At 39.9% G+C, this 22,307-nt stretch overlaps 1 protein-coding gene across 7 annotated transcripts in view; it reads right to left on the bottom strand.

Moving 5' to 3' along the window:
* The window catches only part of FTO (FTO alpha-ketoglutarate dependent dioxygenase), a 198,491-nt gene that overhangs the window by 151,259 nt on the left and 24,925 nt on the right, over positions 1–22,307 (bottom strand). For 4 of the 7 annotated variants that reach the window (XM_088136144.1, XM_088136148.1, XM_088136147.1 and 1 more), the window contains exons 2-3: positions 12,357–12,434; positions 8,098–8,758 (exon numbers count right to left, since the gene is read on the bottom strand). In XM_088136144.1, coding sequence (XP_087992270.1) covers positions 8,098–8,758; positions 12,357–12,434 — 739 coding nt within the window. Of the gene's footprint in view, positions 1–8,097; positions 8,759–8,857; positions 9,073–12,173; positions 12,250–12,356; positions 12,435–22,307 lie in introns of those variants that run through there. The other 3 variants (XM_088136150.1, XM_088136149.1, XM_088136146.1) reach the window with 3 other exon arrangements.

Genomic DNA, 22,307 nt, shown 5'->3' with positions numbered 1-22,307 from the left:
ATGAAAGTTATAAATCTTTTTCTCTCTGCAACTCCAGTTTGGGGAGTTGAAAAGTTATGATAAAAAAAGAAAATGCAGAACAATTGCCCTGACAACTCTTTGCACGGTTAACAAAATAAATTTGCTTGTCTAATTAGGCCTCCCCCCCGCTTTTAAAGAGATTTAGAGTGTGGCTATTCCCATTTGTCTGTGTCCTACACAGCTACCATGGGGTAACAACAAAAATAAGGCTGCTGGTTGGTTAAAGAGACTTGTTGGCTAATGTGGTTTTAACTGATGTAGTCACTCTGGGTTGAATTCAGTGGTAAAATTCTACTGGTTAATGGCATCTGTTAGCAGTAGTCATTCTTCTCCTCCATTTGCCTACACACCTTCAAATCCATGAGTTTACACAACACACACATACACTTCATATAGTGCCTTGAAATCAGTTTTGACTCCTGGCTACTGCTTGGACAAGTCCCTGCAATTTTCTTGGCAATGTTTTCAGAAATGGTTCGCCACTGCCTTCTTCCTAGAACTGAGAAAGAGAGACTGGCTGAAAGTCCCCCAGCTGGCTTTGTACCTAAGGCAGGACTAGAACTCACATTTTCTCAGTTTCTAACCCAGTGTCCAAGATAGGCCAAACTTGGAAACCAAAGACACGCAAGCTAATACTACTTTTATTATTAGGTTAGAGTAAAAGAATCTTGCAAGTCTGAAGGCACTTCTCCTCTCCCTGCCTTTACTTCCAAAAGAACTAGGGAAGGTCAAGTCTGAGACACTTTCTCAAAGTACGTTTCTGCCCCGGACTCAAATTTCTTTTATCTGACCGCTGTGTGGGTTCTGACTCTTCCTCCTGTTCCTCAAGGTTATTCCTTCTGTCCATTACACCCAGTGCCTTTTAACCATTACACCAAACTGGCTCTTGCACACATATATTAGGGCAATCTTATTTGGCAGGAAGCTCCCACTGCCACTTCTACCTCCTGCAAGTTCAAATATATTTATGCCCAAATGTGCGCATTTAAAACTACTGCCTGAAAGTATTTTAATAGATTAAATCTAATAGTTAATGAGTCTAAATGTTGCAGTTGGCATCTGTGGGAGGGGAGTCTTTTCTTAGAAGCAAAAGCAAGAATGTGCAAATACCAAAAAATAAACAAAACACCTTATTCCAAGTATGGTATTGTTATTTAATTACTTATTAAGTACAGTTTGCACTCATGCTGTTGAATGTTCGCACACATCATCTGGTTTTTCTTATGTCAGTTCCTGAAGTAGGCCTATCTGATGGCTCCCTATTGCCAATGATTAAGATGAGTTAGACAGAAAAGGGTGTGCAAAGCAGAGTTCAGGGTACAGGGAAAAAAAATACTGAACTGGACACTTTCTGATTTATTGCTGAGTCTTTTGCCCAATGAAGCTTACCGTCTAAAATTTTGGAAATAAGAACGAGCAGAGATGGAAGGAATGGAAAGTCCTAAGTAATGAGGAAAGAATGAAAGCGGCTGATGTATGTATCCAGATTGTTTCTGACTAATGCCCAGGATCCATGCACTCTTCCCACATCTGTGTCCGTACATACAGCATCAGAAGTCAGCATATATGACACCCACCAGACCCCTTTCCAAGAAGGCAGCTTAGCCTCCTGCAAAATAAAGTAAAATAAAAATTGCCAACATTTCCTGTGAGATTTTGGTGAACTTCAACCAACTTCGATTCATGTGGGTCATTTTCTAGAACATCTGCAGTGTGTCTCTATGGTGGAGCCGACCCTACTTACAGTGATCTTTCGGGATTCATTCCAAAGCTGACATCTTTAACATTTTGATTATTGCTTGGGGATTTTTTTTTAAATCCCAGAAAACAATTCCTTGCAGCCTTGTTAAATTACTCTTAACTGACCTTGCATCTATTAAGCAGCAAATAGATGGGATTACTAGTCAATTATCAATCGACAGGAACATTCCAACCAGTTTATAAAATCATTAGTGACCAAGAAGCTGTCAGGGTTTCTCACCAAAATCCACGGTGCAAATTTACCTATAGCTGCTCACTCAGTCAAGATTCTTTTTGAAAGTATTATTTTATTACTAATGTTCCTTGTGCAAAAACACACATACACACACACAAACTCCAGGTTATGAAAGGCCTTTCACAATCAGTCAAAACCACAGTCAATCACAGGTTTGTTAGCCTGTTAAACATTAACTTGTCAACTAACAGATCCAGTTGTTTATTACTCTTCAAGATTTACACACCTAAGTAAGCCTGGAGGGGCAAGAAGCCAAAAGCAATACCCATTAAGGTATCTACTCAGAAGGATCCTCCACATCTCAAATGCATGATCCAAGTTGCTGGGAGGAGACTGAACCGTTGCACACACAGAAAACGACGTACTGTCGTATTTCTTTGTATCTGCTAGTGATTCATGAAACAAATAACCCACCTTAACATTGCTTCCAATTTCAAGCAAAACATTCTGACACTTGAATGTAAGAACTCTATATGACTACCTTTCCCAGCACCAAATAGATTCTGCCCATGATTTTCTCAGGAGCAACAACTGGCTATGGACAGAACACTGTCAAGTTTTACACAAGTCAAGAGCTATGGGTGATCTAGCTTGGCCCTAGAACCTTATGTAGCTGAGCTGTTATGTGATTTTAGTTTTAGTTTTATAGCTAGATGTAAAGTATACAACAAGTATTCTGTCTTTTTATTGTGTTGGACGATGCCCTAGAATTGTGTGGCAATAATAACATTAGTAGTAATAATAGCAGCAATATTATACAATTATTATTATAAATAGCTGTAATATAAATAGAGCTACAAGATTATATTACATAGTAATTCTATACAAATGATTTTGTGCCTGCTGTAAATGAACTCCACATATTTAGCCTAAAGAATGAATGGTGACAAGGGATCAACCAGAGACTCAATTTCATATATTGTTTCAAGACCAAAATCTGGGGTTTAAAGTTCCGAGTCAGTAAGAATTCAGCACACATAATAGTAAAAGAATACACTGGAGTATATTTAGCCCAAAATAGCATCTTTGTCTCTTACAGCACTACAGGGGAATGCTGTATTTGAGGGTAACAGACTTAGATTGTCAAGACACGGGTGACGGGTGGATATTAAATCCACAGCTTTTGGTCCCAGTTTCTCAAAGATTTATAACCGTAAAAGCTATTAGCTTAAGTAGACCAGTGAATTCCACCTGTCATTAGAGTACATGAAATAAGAGACAGCCTTTGACTACTAACAGTCAAGTTATAAGGAATAGCATAGATCAACATCAACAAGTTTAACTGTAGAATGAAACAGGAAGTTGAAGGCAGCTGGAGGGAGGAAATTATTTTGATGTGCTTTGAACAGCTAGGTAATCATGTGTGACTCATAAAACGTTTTGAGAACCCAATAGCATGGAGACTAAAAAATGTTTACAGTGGATTAAGACCACTGCATTGTCCAGGTGATACGTTCACCTTCTCATTTCCTACGACTGTTTTCTATCAATGGCCATTCCATTTGATTGAAAGAGAGAAAGAAACAAGATGGCAGAGTCCTGTCCAACAGGGACCAAGTACAGTTTAATTATGTACCCTCTATGGACAACCATTCCACCAAACACAAGAGTCTTCTTCATTCATGTCAGGAAGATGAACTACCGTTTCATTCCCTTCTCCCCAAACTTTCCTTTGAACAGACATGGAACTTTGGCTTCCTTATTTTTCTCTGAGTCCTGAACTCTTTCCTACTTTGCATCCTGAGAGTACTCACTGAAGGGGGTATATACATTATTTCTCTATGCATTTAACCGTATACTCTAGTCCTATCATGGCGTTCAGAATAAATAATAATTACTAATTAGCAATCCTTATAAGAGCTTCTGCACCAATTTATTATGTTAAAACATAGCATGCTTTAATCATGGCTTATAAACCAAAATGGGTGAAGTCATGCATAATACATAAACCCAGATCAAATATATTATGGGTTAGCATCATGTGCAAACAGACTGGAGCCAAATCAAAGGTGTTAGTTTTCATTATATCAAAATTACCTAATTATAAGTAAAGCTTTCTGGAAAGATCACAAGCCAGGGATGGGATGGATGGACAGACAGACAGAGGTAGCCCCCAGGTTAAGAATGCCCAGTTTATGGACAACCCATAGTTAAGAACAGAGCCTACTGTAGCAAAATTCGAGTTAAATACACAATGATTTGAGTTAAAAACAAAATGGTTTGAGTTCATTACACAATACTACTTATACAGTATTATTCAATAATACTGTTCCAGCTTACGTAAAAATTCAACTGAAGGACAGACCTTGGGAACAGAACTCAGTTTAGATAGATACAGAATGCCTCTTGTCATTATTCACCATTGCCTGCTGGAAGCAGAGAAAGGAGTCTGCATTTATTGACATAAAGGTACTTACGACATTCTATTAAATAGTGTTAATCACCTCTGCTTAATCAACCTATTAGCACTTTGGAAAAGTTTCCTTGGATTTATAAAATGAATGGGGTACTGCCACATTCAGCCAAGTGGAGAAGCACAAGGCAGCTATTGATCAAATTCAGCAGAGTAAATTGAGAAACAAAGAAACTTTTGTGAAGCTTAATACTATCATATAACAGGATACCGAGCACATATTCAGCAAGGTGCTAGGGAGATGCTGAGATGCTGGTGTTCCCAGAAAGGTCTGGACAAACCGAAGGGTTATCAGGGACCCTCAGGAAGCACTCAGCACCTTGAAAAATCAACCCAATTTAACCAAAGTTACCTTTTTAAAGGAGATGGGGGACCAGTAGAGAAATCTTTCAGCAAAACAGCATCTCCAGTTACGGATCTCATAAATGGGCATAGTTTACAGCTGCACCGAAGTTCAAGCTTCTCCAATAGTAAGGGCAATATATAAAATATTTCATTTGCTCAAGGGCTCTGTTTTAACTGCATAGCTTGATATGATTTCTACTTTTTGCTACCACTTGACTTTGCCCTCATTCCTGGTCACCTCACTTTTCCTCTCTTGGTATTGATCTTGGGATGAGGTACACCATACATTAGGGTCATGGTAAGGGACAGATGATTCATAAGAAATGTCCTCTCTTAGCTCCTTACCACTATGGTACTTGACATGAATAGGAAATCAAAAGGATAGGAATATACAACATCTGCAATGAGCTACAAAGGAGCTAAGGAACGTGAATTGCTGGCAGATGGTTTTGCCCATCTCTTTCAAACATCACTCACCTACAACTCCCAACAGCTTCAGACAGCATGCAAAGGATTGTGGGAGCTGTAGTTCATCAGCATCTGATACAACAGAGGTTCAACATCCTTAATCTAAAGTTGCCCATAGACCATACATTCTATCATGATACATATCCAAGAATGGCTAAGATAAAGAAGTGTTTCCTTAGTGCATCACACTGCTAACAAGTTTTCATCTTCTGTTCACATATACAGGGACTAAAGAGGAAAGTGACTCAGAACAACTACACACAAACACACCGCCTCATACTGAAAATTCGGCACCACTTTCCTTCATGTAGAAGGCTGCCATGTTCCAAGGTATGGCATCTAACAGGACCATAACAGTTTCACATGTTGGGACAAGAATCCATGCAATGTTGCATAAACACAGGCAATTTTCTTCCCAAGCCACAACCACATATTCTGTGCAGAGAGAGGACTGGAACAAGCCTGTCACTGACAGATCAAGCTCAACAGAAAGAGATGTCATGTAGACACAAATACCCACACACACTTGCCACAGAGCCTTGAAAATAGGAATCTGTGAGAAAATGCGGAGCAGAGATTGAACAGCTTTGGTTTCCTTGGCTCCTGATCAGCAGTTTAATTATAGTAACTTTTCAGTCAACTTAAAGTGCTCATGATAAGCTCAGCTGTAGCAAAGTAGCCTAGATTGCTCTGTTTCACTGCCTTCTTCTTCTCTTTCACCCTTCCATCTCTCCTCCCTCCCCCAAATATCCAGAAAAATAGAGAGGGAGTAACAACTATTTACCCAGGAAAAAGAAAAGATATTGCATATATACAGTAATGCTGCTGACGTTTTGCAAAATCAAAGCTCACATGGAATGACTCTAGGCATATGGGCAACCAAAAATGATGAGTCTGGGAATTTTTTAAAGGAGAATTGCCCAACTGGTGACTTAAGGGGACTCTGTAGCCCATCAACATTTGCCACCACGTTTTGTCATTTTTAGTAGGATAGGAAGAAAATATTATTAAGTGAAATACAGTGCAGTCAGAAAGTATTCAGACCCCCTTCACTTTTTTTCAATTTTGTTATGTTGCAGCCTGATACTACAATCGTTCAAATTCATTTTTTTTCTCATTAATCTACACTCAGTACCCCATAATGACAAAGTAAAAACAGAATTTTAGAAATGTCTGTAAATTTATTAAAAAGGAAAAACTGAAATATCACATTGGCATAAGTATTCAGACCCTTTGCAACCACACGTGAAATTTAGCTCAGGTGCCTCTTGATAGTTGCTGAGCTGTTTCTACACCTTGATTGAGGTCCACCTGTGGTAAATTAAACTGATTGGACATGATTTGGAAAGGCACACACCTCTCTGTAGAAGGCCTCACAGCTGACAATGCATACTGTATCAGAGCAAAAGCCATGAGGTCAAAGGAATTGCCTGCAGAGCTCAGAGACAGGATTATTGCAAGGCACAGATCTGGGGAAGGCCACAAAATAATTTCTGCTGCACTGAAGGTTCCCAAGAGTACAGTGGCCTCCATAATTCTCAAATGGAAGAAGTATGGCACAACCAGGACTCTTCCAAGAGCTGGTCACCCGGCCAAACTGAGCAATCGGGGGAGAAGAGCCTTAGTAAAAGAGGTGACCAAGAACCTGATGGTCACTCTGACTGAGCTCCAGAGATCCTGTGTGGAGATGGGACAACGTTCCAGAAGGACAGCCATCACTGCAGCCCTCCACTGATCTGGGCTTTATAGCAGAGTGGCTAGATGGAAGCCTCTCCTCAGTGCAAAACACACGAAAGCCCGCTTCGAGTTTGCAAAAAAGTACCTGAAGGACTCTCAGACTGTGAGGAACAAGATTCTCTGGTCTGATGAAACCAAGATTGAACTGTTTGGCCTCAGTTCTAAACGTTATGTCTGGAGAAAACCAGGCACCGCTCATCACCTGCCCAATACCATCCCAACAGTGAAGCATGGTGGTGGCAGCATCATGCTGTGGGGTTATTTTTCAGCAGCAGGGACTGGGAGACTGGTCAGGGTTGAGGGAAAGCTGAATGGAGCAAAGTACAGCGATATCCTCAATGAAAACCTGTTCCACAGCGCTAAGGACCTCAGACTGGGCCAAAGGTTCACCTTCCAACATGACAACGATCCTAAGCACATAGCCAAGACAACACAGGAATGGCTTAGGGACAACTCTGTGAATGTCCTAGAGTGGCCCAGCCAGAGCCCTGACTTGAACCCTATGGAACATCTCTGGAGAGACCTGGAAATGGCTGTCCACCGACGGTCCCCCATCCAACCTGATTGAGCTTGAGAGGATTTGCAAAAAGAATGGCAGAAAATCCCCCAGTCCAGCTTGTTGCATCATACCGAAAAAGACTCGAGGCTGTAATTGCTGCCAAAGGTGCTTCAACAAAGTACTGAGTAAAGGGTCTGAATACTTATGCCAATGTGATATTTCAGTTTTTCCTTTTTAATAAATTTACAGACATTTCTAAAATTCTGTTTTCACTTTGTCATGATGGGGTACTGAGTGTAGATTAATGAGGAAAAAAAATGAATTTGAACAATTGTAGTATCAGGCTGCAACATAACAAAATTGAAAAAAGTGAAGGGGGTCTGAATATTTTCCAAATGCACTGTACATAATGTATTCTAGAATAAGTACATAAATAAAACCTTAATGAGATCAAGTTTAGTTTTTGTCTTGTCTCTGTCCATTTTTTTTCTCATGGTCCCACATATTCTTTTGAAGCAGGGTCTTTCTGGGCACACCAACCTGAAAACCAAGTTGTCCCCTCCACCTTCAAACAAGATTTACTTCATTACTTGATTCCCACTCAACCGCATGACCCACCTTCACAGCTGTAACTGTAGACAGCCACTGTTGACCTTTCCAATAGATTTTCATCATGGTGCCAGCTCACAGCCATTCTCCCCATGCCAAAATATGGCTCTAGTTTCAAGGACGGCATTTTCTGTGGATCCATATAATTTAATAATGTCAGATTGTAAGATGTTCTCTCTTTCAGATCGGTAGAGTCATTCTTTGGGACTCGAGAAGGGCTTTGATCTTGCAAAACAGCTTCCATCACTGTAATGTTAGTAGCGTAATCTTGATTCCCGTCCCCGACGGGAGAATCTTGCATTCCTGTTGTCTCGGCCAAATCCTGCTCTTGCAAAACCAGCAAGGATTCTCTCTGCAAGTAGTCATTAAGCCTGATTAGTGCTTTACAAGCCAGGGATATTTCAGGATGTGAATAATTTATTTCATATCCTTCCATAGGCCAAGGGACTGTAAATAACCTTGTGTTCAAATATTTGTAAGTATAACCCGGGTTTCCAATTAATATACGAGATATGGGGGTAACAAAATCCTTCCCTTTGATCCTTACAAGATCTTGGAAGAAACAAACATGCTTTCGTAGAGTGAAAAAGGCTTTTTGGACTTCTTCATGAATGTCTTTAGGGATCGTCTTGGTGTTCCTGAGGATAAGTTTGGAATATTTTGCCTTCCACTAAAAAGAAAAGGAAAAGATAAATCATTCTGATACATCCATGATGCTCATGATGGAGTGAGTTGTACAAAAAATAGAAGTCTCAGCTGAACTACCCACCTGATCCTTTGGAAACTCCTCAAGTGCCCTCTGAAAACCCATGGATCCATTAGTTGCCTTGGGCAGACTGTTCTACTAGGGGCTTCCTCACTGCAGAGGGGGATCACACTGTGAAATTCTGTAGCAACCAGAGAGTAATCTGTCCATGACAGGGTGCTAAGCTCAATGTCCCCCTCCCTCAAATTTTCAAGCCACACTGCTTCTAACCCAAGACAAAAAGCAGATCTAGTGTGTGACTTCTTATATGTGTTGGGCCCTTAATAAGTTGAGTTCGGTCTACGGTGGCAACAGCCACTACAGATTTCTCATCCTGGGAAGGCAGGTTGAAATCCCCTCATATTATCAGTTTGGGGAGCTCCATCCCATACCAGTAATTAGGTTGAGCAGCCCTAGCAGGGAAAACAGTATGCCAGCAGCAAGACTCTCTACCCCGTCAGGCCCAGCTGCACAAGCAAGGTCCCGCATTTGGCTATCTGCAGAATAGTGCCTCTTGTTGCTAGCAGAGTTTCACAGATAACAGCACAATCACACCCCCTCCCCTGACCATGGGTAGTTGCCCAAATCTCTCCTAAAGAATCAGATGAGTGCCAAAAACAACAGTACAGCGTAACAGAACATCTAAGAGGAAACATGGCCCACTTGTCCAGAGGTCACAACATCTCACTCTCCCTGTTAAAGATAGGAGCTAACTTGTTCTACGTATTTTTAATGCCAGCCTAAGAAGAGATAATTACAGCAGCTGGCAGTCGTTAACCAAACGTGACTGATCTTCAAAAGCTAGGAGAAGTTGGACCTGGTGAGTTCTTGCATTTTGGAGGCAACTAGGAAATGCTAGAGCTGTAGACTAGACTAGGAAATTGAAAGAAGACAGTGGCAAAGGACGCTGCATGGATGCGTCTATATAAAAGAGATTTTCCTTTTTAATAATAGGTACATCACCTTTGGACTTGTTATATTAATAGCATCCTATTAATATAACTTAAACACTGTGTGCCTGGTTTCTGTGCTTTAAAAGAAGTCTGATTTTTTAAAAAAATATTGTGATCTCAAATATATTTTTTTTAGGAAAGAGGAAATGGAAACACGTTTCTAACACATCATCTGAGAATACCAATCAGACTTCTTTCATTCTCTAGCCAGGCACCCTGCTTTGTCCTACATAAGGAAAACATTAAGAGATCAGAAGACAAAGAAAGGTTGAGAGAAAAAGGGAGCAAGAAAAAGAGAAAGAAAACACAGCACAAAGCTGGTATTGGACATTTTTACTGATTGAAGGAACAAAAGTCATGTCACTTCTGCTGTATCTCTGACAGCTAATATTAAAGGTCATCCCATTTTTTGCACAGATCAAAGCCGCCCTAAATGGATACTGCCAAAAAAAAGCACACAACAGCTTTCAGGCTTAATTTTTTAACATGCCCATTATCCCAGAACAAAATTTAACGCACCCAGAGCAACCTGAGGTCAGGCTATATATATTTTAGCTGTCTACAAATCACACACCGCCTCTGTTTGTTTGTTTGTTTTTTAAGTCAAAATGACCTTGTCACTCAAGTGACAACAACAATCACAAACTCTGCCAAGTCGTCTTTGGCAAAACAAGACAGTATTCCAGTTCTCCATTGGGAGGTAATAGCATCTGGATCAAGAAATTTAGAAATTTCTAAGTGGCAGCCTTCCCAGTTTGGATGTCTAACCTGGTGACCTCTACTTACATTGAGACCAACTCCTAGAAAGATGATTAAGAATTCTGGGTATCACAGTCTTAGCATATCTGGAGGGGGCTAGCTTGGAAAAGACTGTTCCATAATATTAAATTGTTATATGCTACATTGATACTGATATTATCAGTATTCCATTTTTGGTGTCTCGCCTGGATGCTATACTAGGGACTGGACAAACTACTATTTCATCACTCCAAATGCCAGCCCCATTGCTTGTTTTTTCCACTCAGAGAAAAGTTTCAAAACTGATTCACACATTGGCTTAACCAATGGATAAGCCACAACTACCTGGATTCATCTGCCATACAAAACCATAATATGTTGTTCGGCTTTGGTTTTTTGTTGTGTGATCACAGCAATGATTTCTTAAATAATTCTCTTTGTAGTCTTCTCGGTACTTTCCTTATCATTTTACTGTTGTCAAATTTAAAGAGTCCAACAGAAGAGAATTTAAGAGTATATTATAGAGAGTATATAACATATAGAGAGTATATCAAGTACAGAGAGAATATAAAGATCATACAAAGAGGATTCAAAGAGTATATTATAGGGTAACCTATCAATATTAATAATACCAGAACCACAGAACCACTGACACTCCCAACCTGATACCCTCTAGGTACATTAAGAGAATAACTCCCCAAATACTCAACAAATTTGGCATTCTTAAGAATTCTGGGATTTGAAGTCCACATATCTTAAAGTTGCTAAGGCTGAGAAACACTGCATTAGGCAATGAATTTCTGAAAGCCTTAAGAATGCCAAACTGGTAGAAATCTTCCACAATTTCAGTCTGGGGTCTTTTCAATCCTATCTCAAAAACCCTAAGATATTTTGTAGGTAAAGCATAATGTCTAAATCTGAATTACACAACTTTTCTTGACAGCTGTTAAGTGATAAATTTTCAAATGCTGTAAAAAAATAACACTCTTCCATCAATCTCTAGAAAGAAAAAGGCAGAAGGAGAATGCTCTTTCCTTCCTGAAACAGTGGGGGGAAAGGTGGGGGCTATTAAAAATGCATCTTTCGACCACATGTCAACATAAGAAAAGTTGACATAGCTATAATGTAGGAACTCCTGCTGTAGCTGTTCAAACTAAGAAAAAGGTTCATTTTTATGTCTTTCATTCAGTATGTTCCAACTTAATTGGATAGAACTTACCCACATTTTTCCATGTGTTTCACATTTGACCAAAGTGTTGCTGAAGAAAAACTTCACACACTTTTCCATTTCTTCAATAACCCCTCCTTCTTTCTACCAGTATGAATTTATGCCTATTCATATTCTTCTTTGGCTCAGCTTTCTTGCCTTACTAGGAGTGTGAGACAGAGACATTTATCCAGACCAAGTCTTACTCTCCTGAATCATGTCCCCTTCCCATCAAACTCACCTACATAATTAAGACATAATCTAGACCCATAGACCAGCTATTGTATTTGCAGAGGGGACAGCAAGAAAGGTGTAGATCCAGAAGCCACAGACTTCAGGTAGTGGGAACCACATTAGTGAATTTATTTTGCAAACAAAGGGAAAATGAAACAAAGGCACCGATGTTGGCTTTACATTAAACCAAGCATTAAAACCAAATCACCTTTCATTTTTCTCCTTTAATCACCTGGGGATACTTGCTTACTTGGTTTGAGTTTGGAGCCTTCCTCCTGTTCTCTCTAGGTAGCAAGAGGAAGCATTCAAGAATGAGATGTAAAAAGAAAAAAATGACAAATACGTTGTTAAGGTTTCTCAAGACATGTCACATTGATCTTTTGAGCATTACCAGTTGGTAGAAACCATCATCTTTTGGCGTCAGATATGGAAGGCAGTTCTCTCCAAGTTCATCCAGAAGTTTTTGTTTCTAAAAATGCAAGAACAATTATTCTGTGATGAGTGATATTCAAACCTCTATTAAAAGCTCTCCAGATTTTTTTTAAATACGTAAACACAAATCAATAGAACATTCAAAATGTTAATAGATGAAAGAACAAACATACACAAGGAACCCCCCGCCACCACTATCACATAATTTGAGAGTAAATAGAAATACTGTGATTTAAGATATGTACGTCTCACCGATTTCAATAAATCTATCTGTGACTGGTCTAGTTCTATCCCCAGCTAAGGAAGGCTTGCAATGAATATTTAAGGTATGATAAAATCCCCTTTATATCTAGGTGCAGTCCTGTGACTTCATGGATTTGCAGATGTGAGTTTGCCATTGCTTGTCTTCTGAGAATTTTTTTCACATTTCCAATCTGGGCTACGGCCTTTCTCCTATCCAAGAACTAATCCTGCTTCTCAGCTTTTTGGGATCAGCCAAATCAGCGTTCAGCTATGCTGATCTCTGCTCATTCACTCAGAAGCAAGTTCCATTATTCCAATGGGGCAAACTCCCAGAGAAGCTTAGTCTCGGTGGGAGCAGAGCGGGGTGGGGTGCTGAGGGAAGCAGAGAAATAAATTTGAAAGAAAGAATGAAAAATCAAGCTTAAAAGATGCAATGCAGTTCTTCCCTACTTACATCTCTGGGCAGTTCCATGTTCCTTTCTTATCTTTATTTTCTGCATCGTGTTACAGGACTAATGGATTTCTAAACTTTACTGCATGAGAGAAAAGGCATTTCTCAGCTTGAGTCATTTGCCGGAAAACCTGACTGTGGCTTAATGTGCTTTTTTCACACAGCCGGCAGCTCTGACCATCAGAGAAAAAGGGGGGGGAAAAAGTGAGCGCAAAAGCTCCCATCCGTTTGCTCCAATCCCGGTGGCCTTTGCCTTGTGCAGATTGAGAATTTTATACTCGAAGAAAGCTTATCTAGGGCTATTTTTATTTCAGCCAGATTGTCTTCACCGGCAGAAGTCAATATATTAATGGAATAAAACCAGGAGTGTGGGCAGGAATGGAGAACCCAGTAAAGTGATATCAGAGAAGACCAGGAGGGTCGATGTGAACTGGGAATAAGGCATAAAGGCCTCCTACAAGGTTCACAAATTGCCCTGAGCCATGGCTTGTCTAGTGAATAAGCAATTATTGGATGAGTTCATTGGCCAGAGAGAAAGGGGGAAAGTTGACTGAAAAGGAGAAAATCATCATCATCATCTAAACATAAAATGTGGCTTACAAACCAAAATGATTAGATTTACACAACCGCCTAAGCAAAAACCAAATAAACCATGACAGAGAGAACCGCTCCTGTCTGTGCTCCTGTCCTCTGAAGATGCCGGTCACAGATGCTGGCGAAACGTTAGGAGCCAAAACTTCCAGAACACGGCCACACAGCCCGGAAGACCCACATCAGCCAAACCATGACAGAGTCTAAGATAGGTGTTTGCAATGTGGTGTCCTCAGCACTGAAGTGCGTGTGGCCCATTGTCCCAACTTCTATTCTCACTTTTACTTACAAGAAAATCTCTTGGCTCTCTCGAGTTGCCATAAATCTTTTGCTCCCTCCTCCATTTTAATTAAATAAGTTTATTTAGGTTGAAATAAGCCTAGTCTATAACTCAGTTTTTTGGATCAAGGCCCACTGAGGGAGATGGGCAGCATACAAATTTAATAAATAAATAAAAATATAAGCATGATTTTTAGATTTATATCCTATGCTTCTATATCCTATGCTTCTATATGGTGGGATCCAGATTCTTCAGCAGAGTCGTTGGTGGGATTCAAGACACAAAATTGTTGAAGACATGTGATCTAATCCAGCCTCAACAGCAGCTCCATAATTCTAAGCAAACTGAAAATCACCACCGTAAAATCTATAAAATAAAAATGAAACATGAATTTTTCAAGTTTATACATTACGGGTTTTTTTGAGGAGACCCCTTATAAAGCAGACATGAAGACACTGGCAGAAGCAAGCAGAATTTAATTTAATACTATAAATAGGCAACAGAGTCATTGACTGGTGTAGCACTTAAATAAACCAATTTCTTCAAAAAAAAAAAAAAAAGATGCATTATCATTAGTTACGACACTAAACTCCTAGAAATGATTAGCCTGGCCTTGCTAAACTTGGTATTGAGCTTAGCAAAAAGGAAAAAGGAAAAAGGAAAAAGGAAAAAGGAAAAAGGAAAAAGGAAAAAGGAAGGAAGGAAGGAAGGAAGGAAGGAAGGAAGGAAGGAAGGAAGGAAGGAAGGAAGGAAGGAAGGAAGGAAGGAAGGAAGGAAGGATCATTCAGAAGGGGCTATTTTTATGTTTGTACAATAAAAGAATATTGAACTGGTAGAGTGAGAATATTTCACAAGTGCAGAGTAGCAATATATTCTGACAATTTCTTTGTCAAATGTTAAGCTCTTGGCATTAAAATGCACTCTGGAGTGGAAGTAATACCAGCTCACATATGATTGTCAGATCTGACTAAGCGGGTGCTCTCCTGCTTGATGTGCAGACAAATACACACACAGCTGGGTAGTATAACACACCGCTCTTCTCATATGCAGGGAGCTGTCACACATGTGTCAAATACATCAAGCCACTTGCAGATTCCACCAAAATAAAACAAAAAGGGGGGGGGGAGGGTGTCTGGGGGAGAGAGAGCCTGCTTTGCCAACTGGTTGGTTGATGGCGTGTTTATGTGAGTGCAATGTGTATGTATATACACGACGTTTGCAAAAATCTCAACGGATAAAATGCTTTCAGAAACAGAAATTCATTCCCAGACAGAAATAAATACTGTGCAAATTTTAAAATGCATGTTTAATGGGGTAAAGAATGGCCTTGTCCAAATAAAAATGCTTAACAACAATTCTTTTCACCTGCTCCTCCCACCACTTCCACTTTTTTCCTCTGTGTCTGTGTGCGTGTGTGTCTTGATTTAGTACTAGTCATTTGTTCCAGTTCTATCTCAAGAATGAGCACAAAATGGAAAATAAGAATACAAAAGCTAACTGCTTATTGTTTAGAGTGATGTAATGCTTGCAATCACTGTTGACATCATTTAGGCATTTTTCTAAGGGTGTGCACAACATGAAAATAAGCTTTCTTTTAAACCTAGAACAAAACAGCCCCAGTCAAAACTCAAAATGATGTGAGTGTTCCGTGTTGCAACTGAACCAAATGTTTTGTGTTCTGGCCCCTAGGAAATACTGTAATAAGAAATAAAAGAAATAAATATAAGCCCTCTGCTCCCTTGTTCTTCTCACCAGAGCCACAAGAGTAAAAGTGAGAGGAAGGGGGAGACAGAGCTAGAGAAGATCAAGCAGTTCATCTTACTGCTACCAGCCATTCAACTTGCAGAAATAATAGCTGAAGGGATGATGTTTAAAATAATGATGTCTGCAATTGTCCATACCAGCTAGAGATTCTGTAAGACACAGTCCAATGTATCTGGAGGAAACCAAGTTTGAGAAACATGGACCTAATAGAATTTTGGTCTGGTGAAGAAGAGATTTTATTCTAATATTCTGGAAAGAGTACTGTAGAGAATTCAATATAAACAACAGGGCACAGTTTTGGGGAGCTGGGTAGTTTGAAAATGAACTCAAATTACATTTCAAACATTAGCCCAACAAATGAAAATATGTATGAGTCAGTCATGATGTGTTGATCTACAGATAACAAGAAGTAAGTCTGTGTGAATGGGATTTCACTTTTCTCCAGGAAGGCCTGCTTTATGTTGAGAACCAAAAAGTGTCTATTTATTTCACTCAGGAGCTAGAAATCCTGCTGGCATCCAAGTGTTTCCTTTTCCTTCCTCTTCCTCCTAATTGTCAAGACTATACAACACAGATGTTGCATATAGCCCCATCTGCTTGCCAGCATCTGAAATGGATGCTGCACACCCTTCACCTGTGTCAACACAAACTTAATTGAAAGCCAAAAATAAGGTACTGTAGGGCTTTCTCCAAAGGGAGCAGTGTGGTAGCCCATTTGGGGTCTCAAAAGTATAAATGACAAATAATGCTTTCAGCTGTGAAGAATTTGTTCTTTGGGAAAAAGACAGAAATTGTTTATTCTCTAGTACCTACAAAGCACAGGGATGGGGAATAAATATGAGAAGCTGATCTACACCATAAATACGCCATCTGATTCAATTATTCATGTAGGCCACTAGAGTTTACTTCAGTCTTGCTCAACATGGGGCATCAGTTGTACTGTGGTTATAATTCCCTAAACTTCCAATGTTTATCTGCCATGCTGACCCGGGAATTTTGGAAGTTGTCATTCCAGGACATCTGAAGGCCACCCGGTTGGAGTAGACTATTTTACAAGTCTGGTTAGCAGCTTTCCAAGGATTCAGACAGGAGTATCTCTTATGTCAACCAAGAGGCAGAAGTATCTTCTGCATGTAATAGATACATTCTACCACTAAGGACCTGCTGATGAATGCTATATACAATCATTCTTTTTCAGCATCCTTGATTCAGTTAGAAGTTACAATAAACCCGTGTTGGATAACTTTTAATGGCCAAAAGCCTGAATGGGTAGAGAGATGTCGCAAGATGGAAGGAACCAATGATGCATATCAGCACAACTGGGATTTTCCATGTTTTCTTGGATGTGAAAGGTTTTTGTGCACTCACACATTAAGAGGTGTTATGCTTACTTTAGCACCTCCTCTTTAGATGTCATGTATTTCCCACCTCAAAATGACAGGAACTTTTGACATCAGTTTTCAGCAAGCATGGTCAGAAGTCTTTCTGGATACTACAAAAATGAGCAGACGTCATAAAAACATGTAACTCCACAAACCTGCCTTAGAATTATGCCCGCAATCAAAAACACAATACTACATTTGCAGGAATATCTAGCAAATCCTGTGCCATACCTGTTGTACTTCCCTGTCTTTTACACATCACCAGTTACCAGCGATCCAAGGAAGTATGGCAGAGGCAAATTTGAGTAGCACAACTGGGACTGGAAAAGGTGGGACATGTTTCCTTTGTCTATAAAAAGTGCATTTGCCCATCTGCTAAGAATCAAAGAGACACATTCCACCATCCCTTCTAAGAGTAATTCAACAGACTATCTGTGGTTTTCAAGAGTACCTCAGTTAGAGCGCATTTTCCAAATTAAAAGATGAACCATAGTCACAGGACCACAGTGTTGGGCACCCTTTCCTGCTTGTCTGCAATCTTTGCAAACCAACCACACAGGTGTACTGTTAGCAACTGACATCCTCCACAGTTGATTTAAAGGGTGAAGTGCCTCAAGAATTCAATGAATATAAAGCAAATATTATTTTGGAAGCAGACATTGTACTCACATTTTATTTATCTTCACACCAGAGAGTTCCCCAAAGTTAATAAGCTTCCCAACTCGGTGATGATGTCTGCTTTGGCACAACTGCTGATTACTGTAATGAACTTCATATGTAATTTTGTCAGGCTGGGTTTGACATTATTGCCTTGTGTGTACTTTGTGTCTTCTTAGTTTACCCACTCAGTTCTGTAACTATTGGAAATATACTTGCACTGGCTTGTCTATGGAAAGTCAATCAGGCTAATAATACAAGAACTATTCTACATATTGAAATTCACCCAAGCTTGCAGGCTAAATAGATTACTGATTAACTTTTCCTACATTGGTCTATAAATACCACTCTAGCTGCTAACTTGTTTTGAGTGCAAACTTCTCAAGAAGATAGATGGGAAGGGAGATTCCCGCACTGAGCAGGAAGCTGGATTCAGGAGTCCGATCCAACTCTACAAATGTGTGGTTCCACAACTTTCAGGGCTTGAGTTGTCCTCCTTCAGATAGTCTTCTCACACCCTTACCCAAGAAAGATGCCTTACACAGGATCAAAGTGTTGTGAAATTAACCGGACCGTTTCCAGTATGAACTGTCAAAATCTTCTGGTGATCTGCAGAGCCAACTCAAGACATTTATTGAATACAACGGAACCAGAGACAAGGTGGTGGCCTCTCCAATTCCATGCACAAAAGCTTTACTGTTCTAGTAGATGAACCCAGTCTGGGACAGTCACCAAACTGGATGGCAGAAATCTAACTTAGCAGGCTTAAGTCAAGATAGAACATATACTTCTGTCCTCCAACATCCTATTGCTGGCATCTGCCATCTTAGGTTGCCACTTTGCCTAACAATGACGGTCCTATAACTCCTGCCTCAGGCTTATTTATTACAGTGCTTAGAAGTCTGTCCAATGGCCTTCTCCTTCAAACTGTTTTAGCAGGTTAGATGACGAGGTGTCATCATCTGTTAAAATTCCCAGGAGAGGGTTTGAATCCCACAGAAAAATCTAGCTACCTACAGCTGAAGAGTCCCCAAATAGGATGAAACTGATCAGATACTGCCTCCTGGTGGACAATATAAGTACAAATACCATACAGGAAATACACTGTAAATACAGAGAAATTCCCCCCCCCCCTCAAAGGAAGGGAGGTGGGAAACACGTTAAACCTCATACATGGGTGTGTGATCTAATGTAATATCTTTATCCGTTCTGACAGCTTAAGGGAAGGCAGATTGTATATACCTTTCTAAACCCAAAAGGAGAACTCAAAAACGTCACTGTTTCCCCCATGCTTGAAAGACATAACCAGGCCAATATAATCAACCATTAAATTAATTTCCATCCTCATCTCTTTCCATCCACTGCAACCCTAAAGGAAACAAACTATATTTGCTACGCCATCAGAACAAAAAATGAATGAGAGGGTCTAAAAAAAGCAGAATACAGCATATTAGTCCATTTTGATTTGAAACCTGTCATCATATACCTCCATATATTACACCACATATTTCCCCAAAGATGTAGCTTGGTTTTACTCACCCCTTTTTACTCCTCCCTTCATGAATAACTAGCCCACTTTCAGCTTCAGCTGAATCACAAAAAGGGAGAAAGAGTAGTCTAATCAAGCATATGTACAATTTCCACGCCTGATATAACTGAGCCAACAACTCCTTTACTTATTGAAACAGTTTTGCTAGATACGAAAAATATATTAGTGGTATCCTGTCACAGAACCTTGCCTCTGTGATGTTAAAGGTCCCTTAATTGTTGGATTTTCAACAAAAAGAAAAAATGAATTTAACACATACACACACACACACACACAGATGCTAACTACTGTATTAATGAAAAGGGATGGTCAATCTCCTTGCCTAATAAACAGATTTGTCACAAATCCTTGAAGTAATCACAAAAGGAAACCATTTTAAAAAGGATAAATGGTTTAGACATTGCCTCTTTTGCTGGATATAGAATTCCTACTCCTGTGCAAGAACACATAATGAACATAATGAATTATTGTGCATGTATGGCTAGTGTCCTCCATTCCAGGAATGGTCAGTAGTTGGACCAACCAAATCTTTTCCAATCTGCGTCCCTATCTGCACACAGAGCTAGTACGTGGGTCTTGTGGGAAGTCCAGTCAGTATCCCTTTCATTCCACCTGAAATCAGTCTTCTTATGAGTGCAGGTTGTTGATTTAAAATACTTCTTAACCTCAGCTTAACAACACTAGGGTCTACTCAAGTGGCCCAAACAAGATTTTGCTACCTCCCAGACTCACTAGCGTATTAATCTCTGACCAGCAAATCACTTCTAAGACTTTCCTCAATTTAGTGTTGTACTACAAATCCCATAATTGTCAGCACTCACAGAAGATGCCAAAAATTGAGCATCCACATTCTTCCATAAAGCTATGGCATGATGGAGGAATTATGAGAAACCATGCCCCATGATCTTACACCAAGGGGTTCTGTATATCTGTATATCCAAAAGATTGAATATGATGGGAGAAAATTAAAAAAGGCACAAATGCACATATTTTAGAGAACATTGGACAGCCTGGACACCAAAAGCATCCTGCTTCTGATGGCCAGCACCCAACCTCTGAAGGAATACCTGGAGCAGAAACGATTGATGAAGATCTGAGAAAATTAGTACTACAGTGGTACCTCGGGATACGAACTTAATCCGTTCCGTGACTCTGGTTGCAACTTGAGTTGGTCTCAAGTCGAGGTAAAGTTTCCCATAGGGTTCAATGTAAATCCGGTTAATCCGTTCCGCCCTCTGAATTTGGTCGCAACCCAAGGCGAATTTCCTCATAGGGTTCAATGTAAATCCAGTTAATCCGTTCCGCCCTCCGCCCGAATTTGGTCGCAACCCGAGGCAATTTTCTCTTCAGAGCCTTACTCCTGCCAAGCCTGCTCTGCATTTTCTTTGGAGCCATGCTAACACACACACCAAAAACCTTTGCAAACACACCACAAGCCTCACCGAACGTCTCCTTGCTACCGCGACCTCGCCCACAGGAAGCCGCGACCGCGTGGCAGCAGGGAAAATGGCCGCGGATCCGGTTCGTAAGTCGAGGCGAGTTTGTATCCCGAGGTAAATTTTTCCTGCCGAAGCTGGTCGTAACCCGAAACGTTCGTTAGTAGAGGCGTTCGTATCCCGAGGTACCACTGTATATGTTACTACAGGTAAAGACGTTATTGTAGGCACCTTTGGCTCAAAGTGATCAGAACTTTATTTTCTCCCAGGTTTGGTTAAAAAAAAAAAAGAACTTCCTATGTCTTCATCTTGCAAGATATACAATACTATTACCTTAGACCACAAAATATACACCTCTCTCTTACCAGATTCCATACATTTAAAGGGTACATTTCAAAAAGTCCCGTTATAGTTTATCTTATCATCTTATCTTAAAGAAAGGAAAAGATATTAGCTGTCGGTGTGGAAATAAGAAATTTTGTTAAGCCTGTTCTGATTTTTGCCCTTTAGGAATCCCAGTTGTTATGAGCTAATAGAAATTCCTAAACTGCTGTCAAGTCAAATTTTATTTGATTAAATTCCTCGATAACTTATCTATCCTCCAACACCAATAACGCAAAACGTAATTGCATTAATAATTCTCAGATGCTTCATTTCTACCACAGGAGTTCTGTTCTCCCCACTGCAAGGCTTACTCTGATGCTGAATCCCTCATCCGAATTCATCACCTGCATTCAGGATAAACCATCCAAAAATGTTTGCAAATTCTGATAATATGTTGGTATGTCTGGCACATGGGTGACAATGTTCAATCTTTGGGGTCAAAACCTTGAACTCTTGGCAGTGTCATTTGCATTTATCTTGTACTAAAATGGAAAAACAAAGCTTCTTAGAACATCCCCAAAGTTTATTCTGATTCCATCAAGAAAATGTATCAGGTTCCATAAATTCTTTACAGTTTTTAAAAGCCTCCTATTTGTCCCAGGGTACAGTTTTTACAAAGCTGCCTTTGATGATTGTTCTGAAGGCCGCACAGTAGTCTGAGAATAGGTGCTAAGTGCTACTGAATCTATCCACACCATTGGCTAAAAAGAAGATCAATACACAGCCAGAGCATTAAATTCCACATATACTAGCTGTCAGGCCCATTACATAGTACTTGAACATCTTCATAGGCAGTTACAAAATGGCTGGTAAGTTTTTCACCTCTCATCAACATGATGTGAGATCACCCCAGTTATCTCATCCATCGTGAAAGAGATCAAGGAATGCATAACTTCATTTGGATAACTACATAGTATGTTTTTTTCAGGAGAGAAAAAGAGCATGATTTATCCCTTCCTTTTTTTTAACCTGGTTAAGAAGACTCTGTTATCTATTTTCTATCAACAAGTCTGTGAACCAACACCATAATGGTTCACTACGAGAACAGGCTTTGGGTTTTGTTTACATCAAACTGTCTACTCCTGATACTGCATCCAAATTCCTTGGAAATATGGAACTGGGAATACAGAACCCAAGACCAAGAATGTCACTTTCTTTCTTTCAACAACTATA

Source organism: Python bivittatus, unplaced genomic scaffold (assembly GCF_059951505.1).
Source record: "Python bivittatus isolate LINGU-HERP-01145 unplaced genomic scaffold, Pbiv_v1 ctg000190_np1212, whole genome shotgun sequence".
NCBI lineage: Eukaryota > Metazoa > Chordata > Lepidosauria > Squamata > Pythonidae > Python > Python bivittatus.
This window is presented reverse-complemented; position numbering and strand designations above follow the sequence as displayed.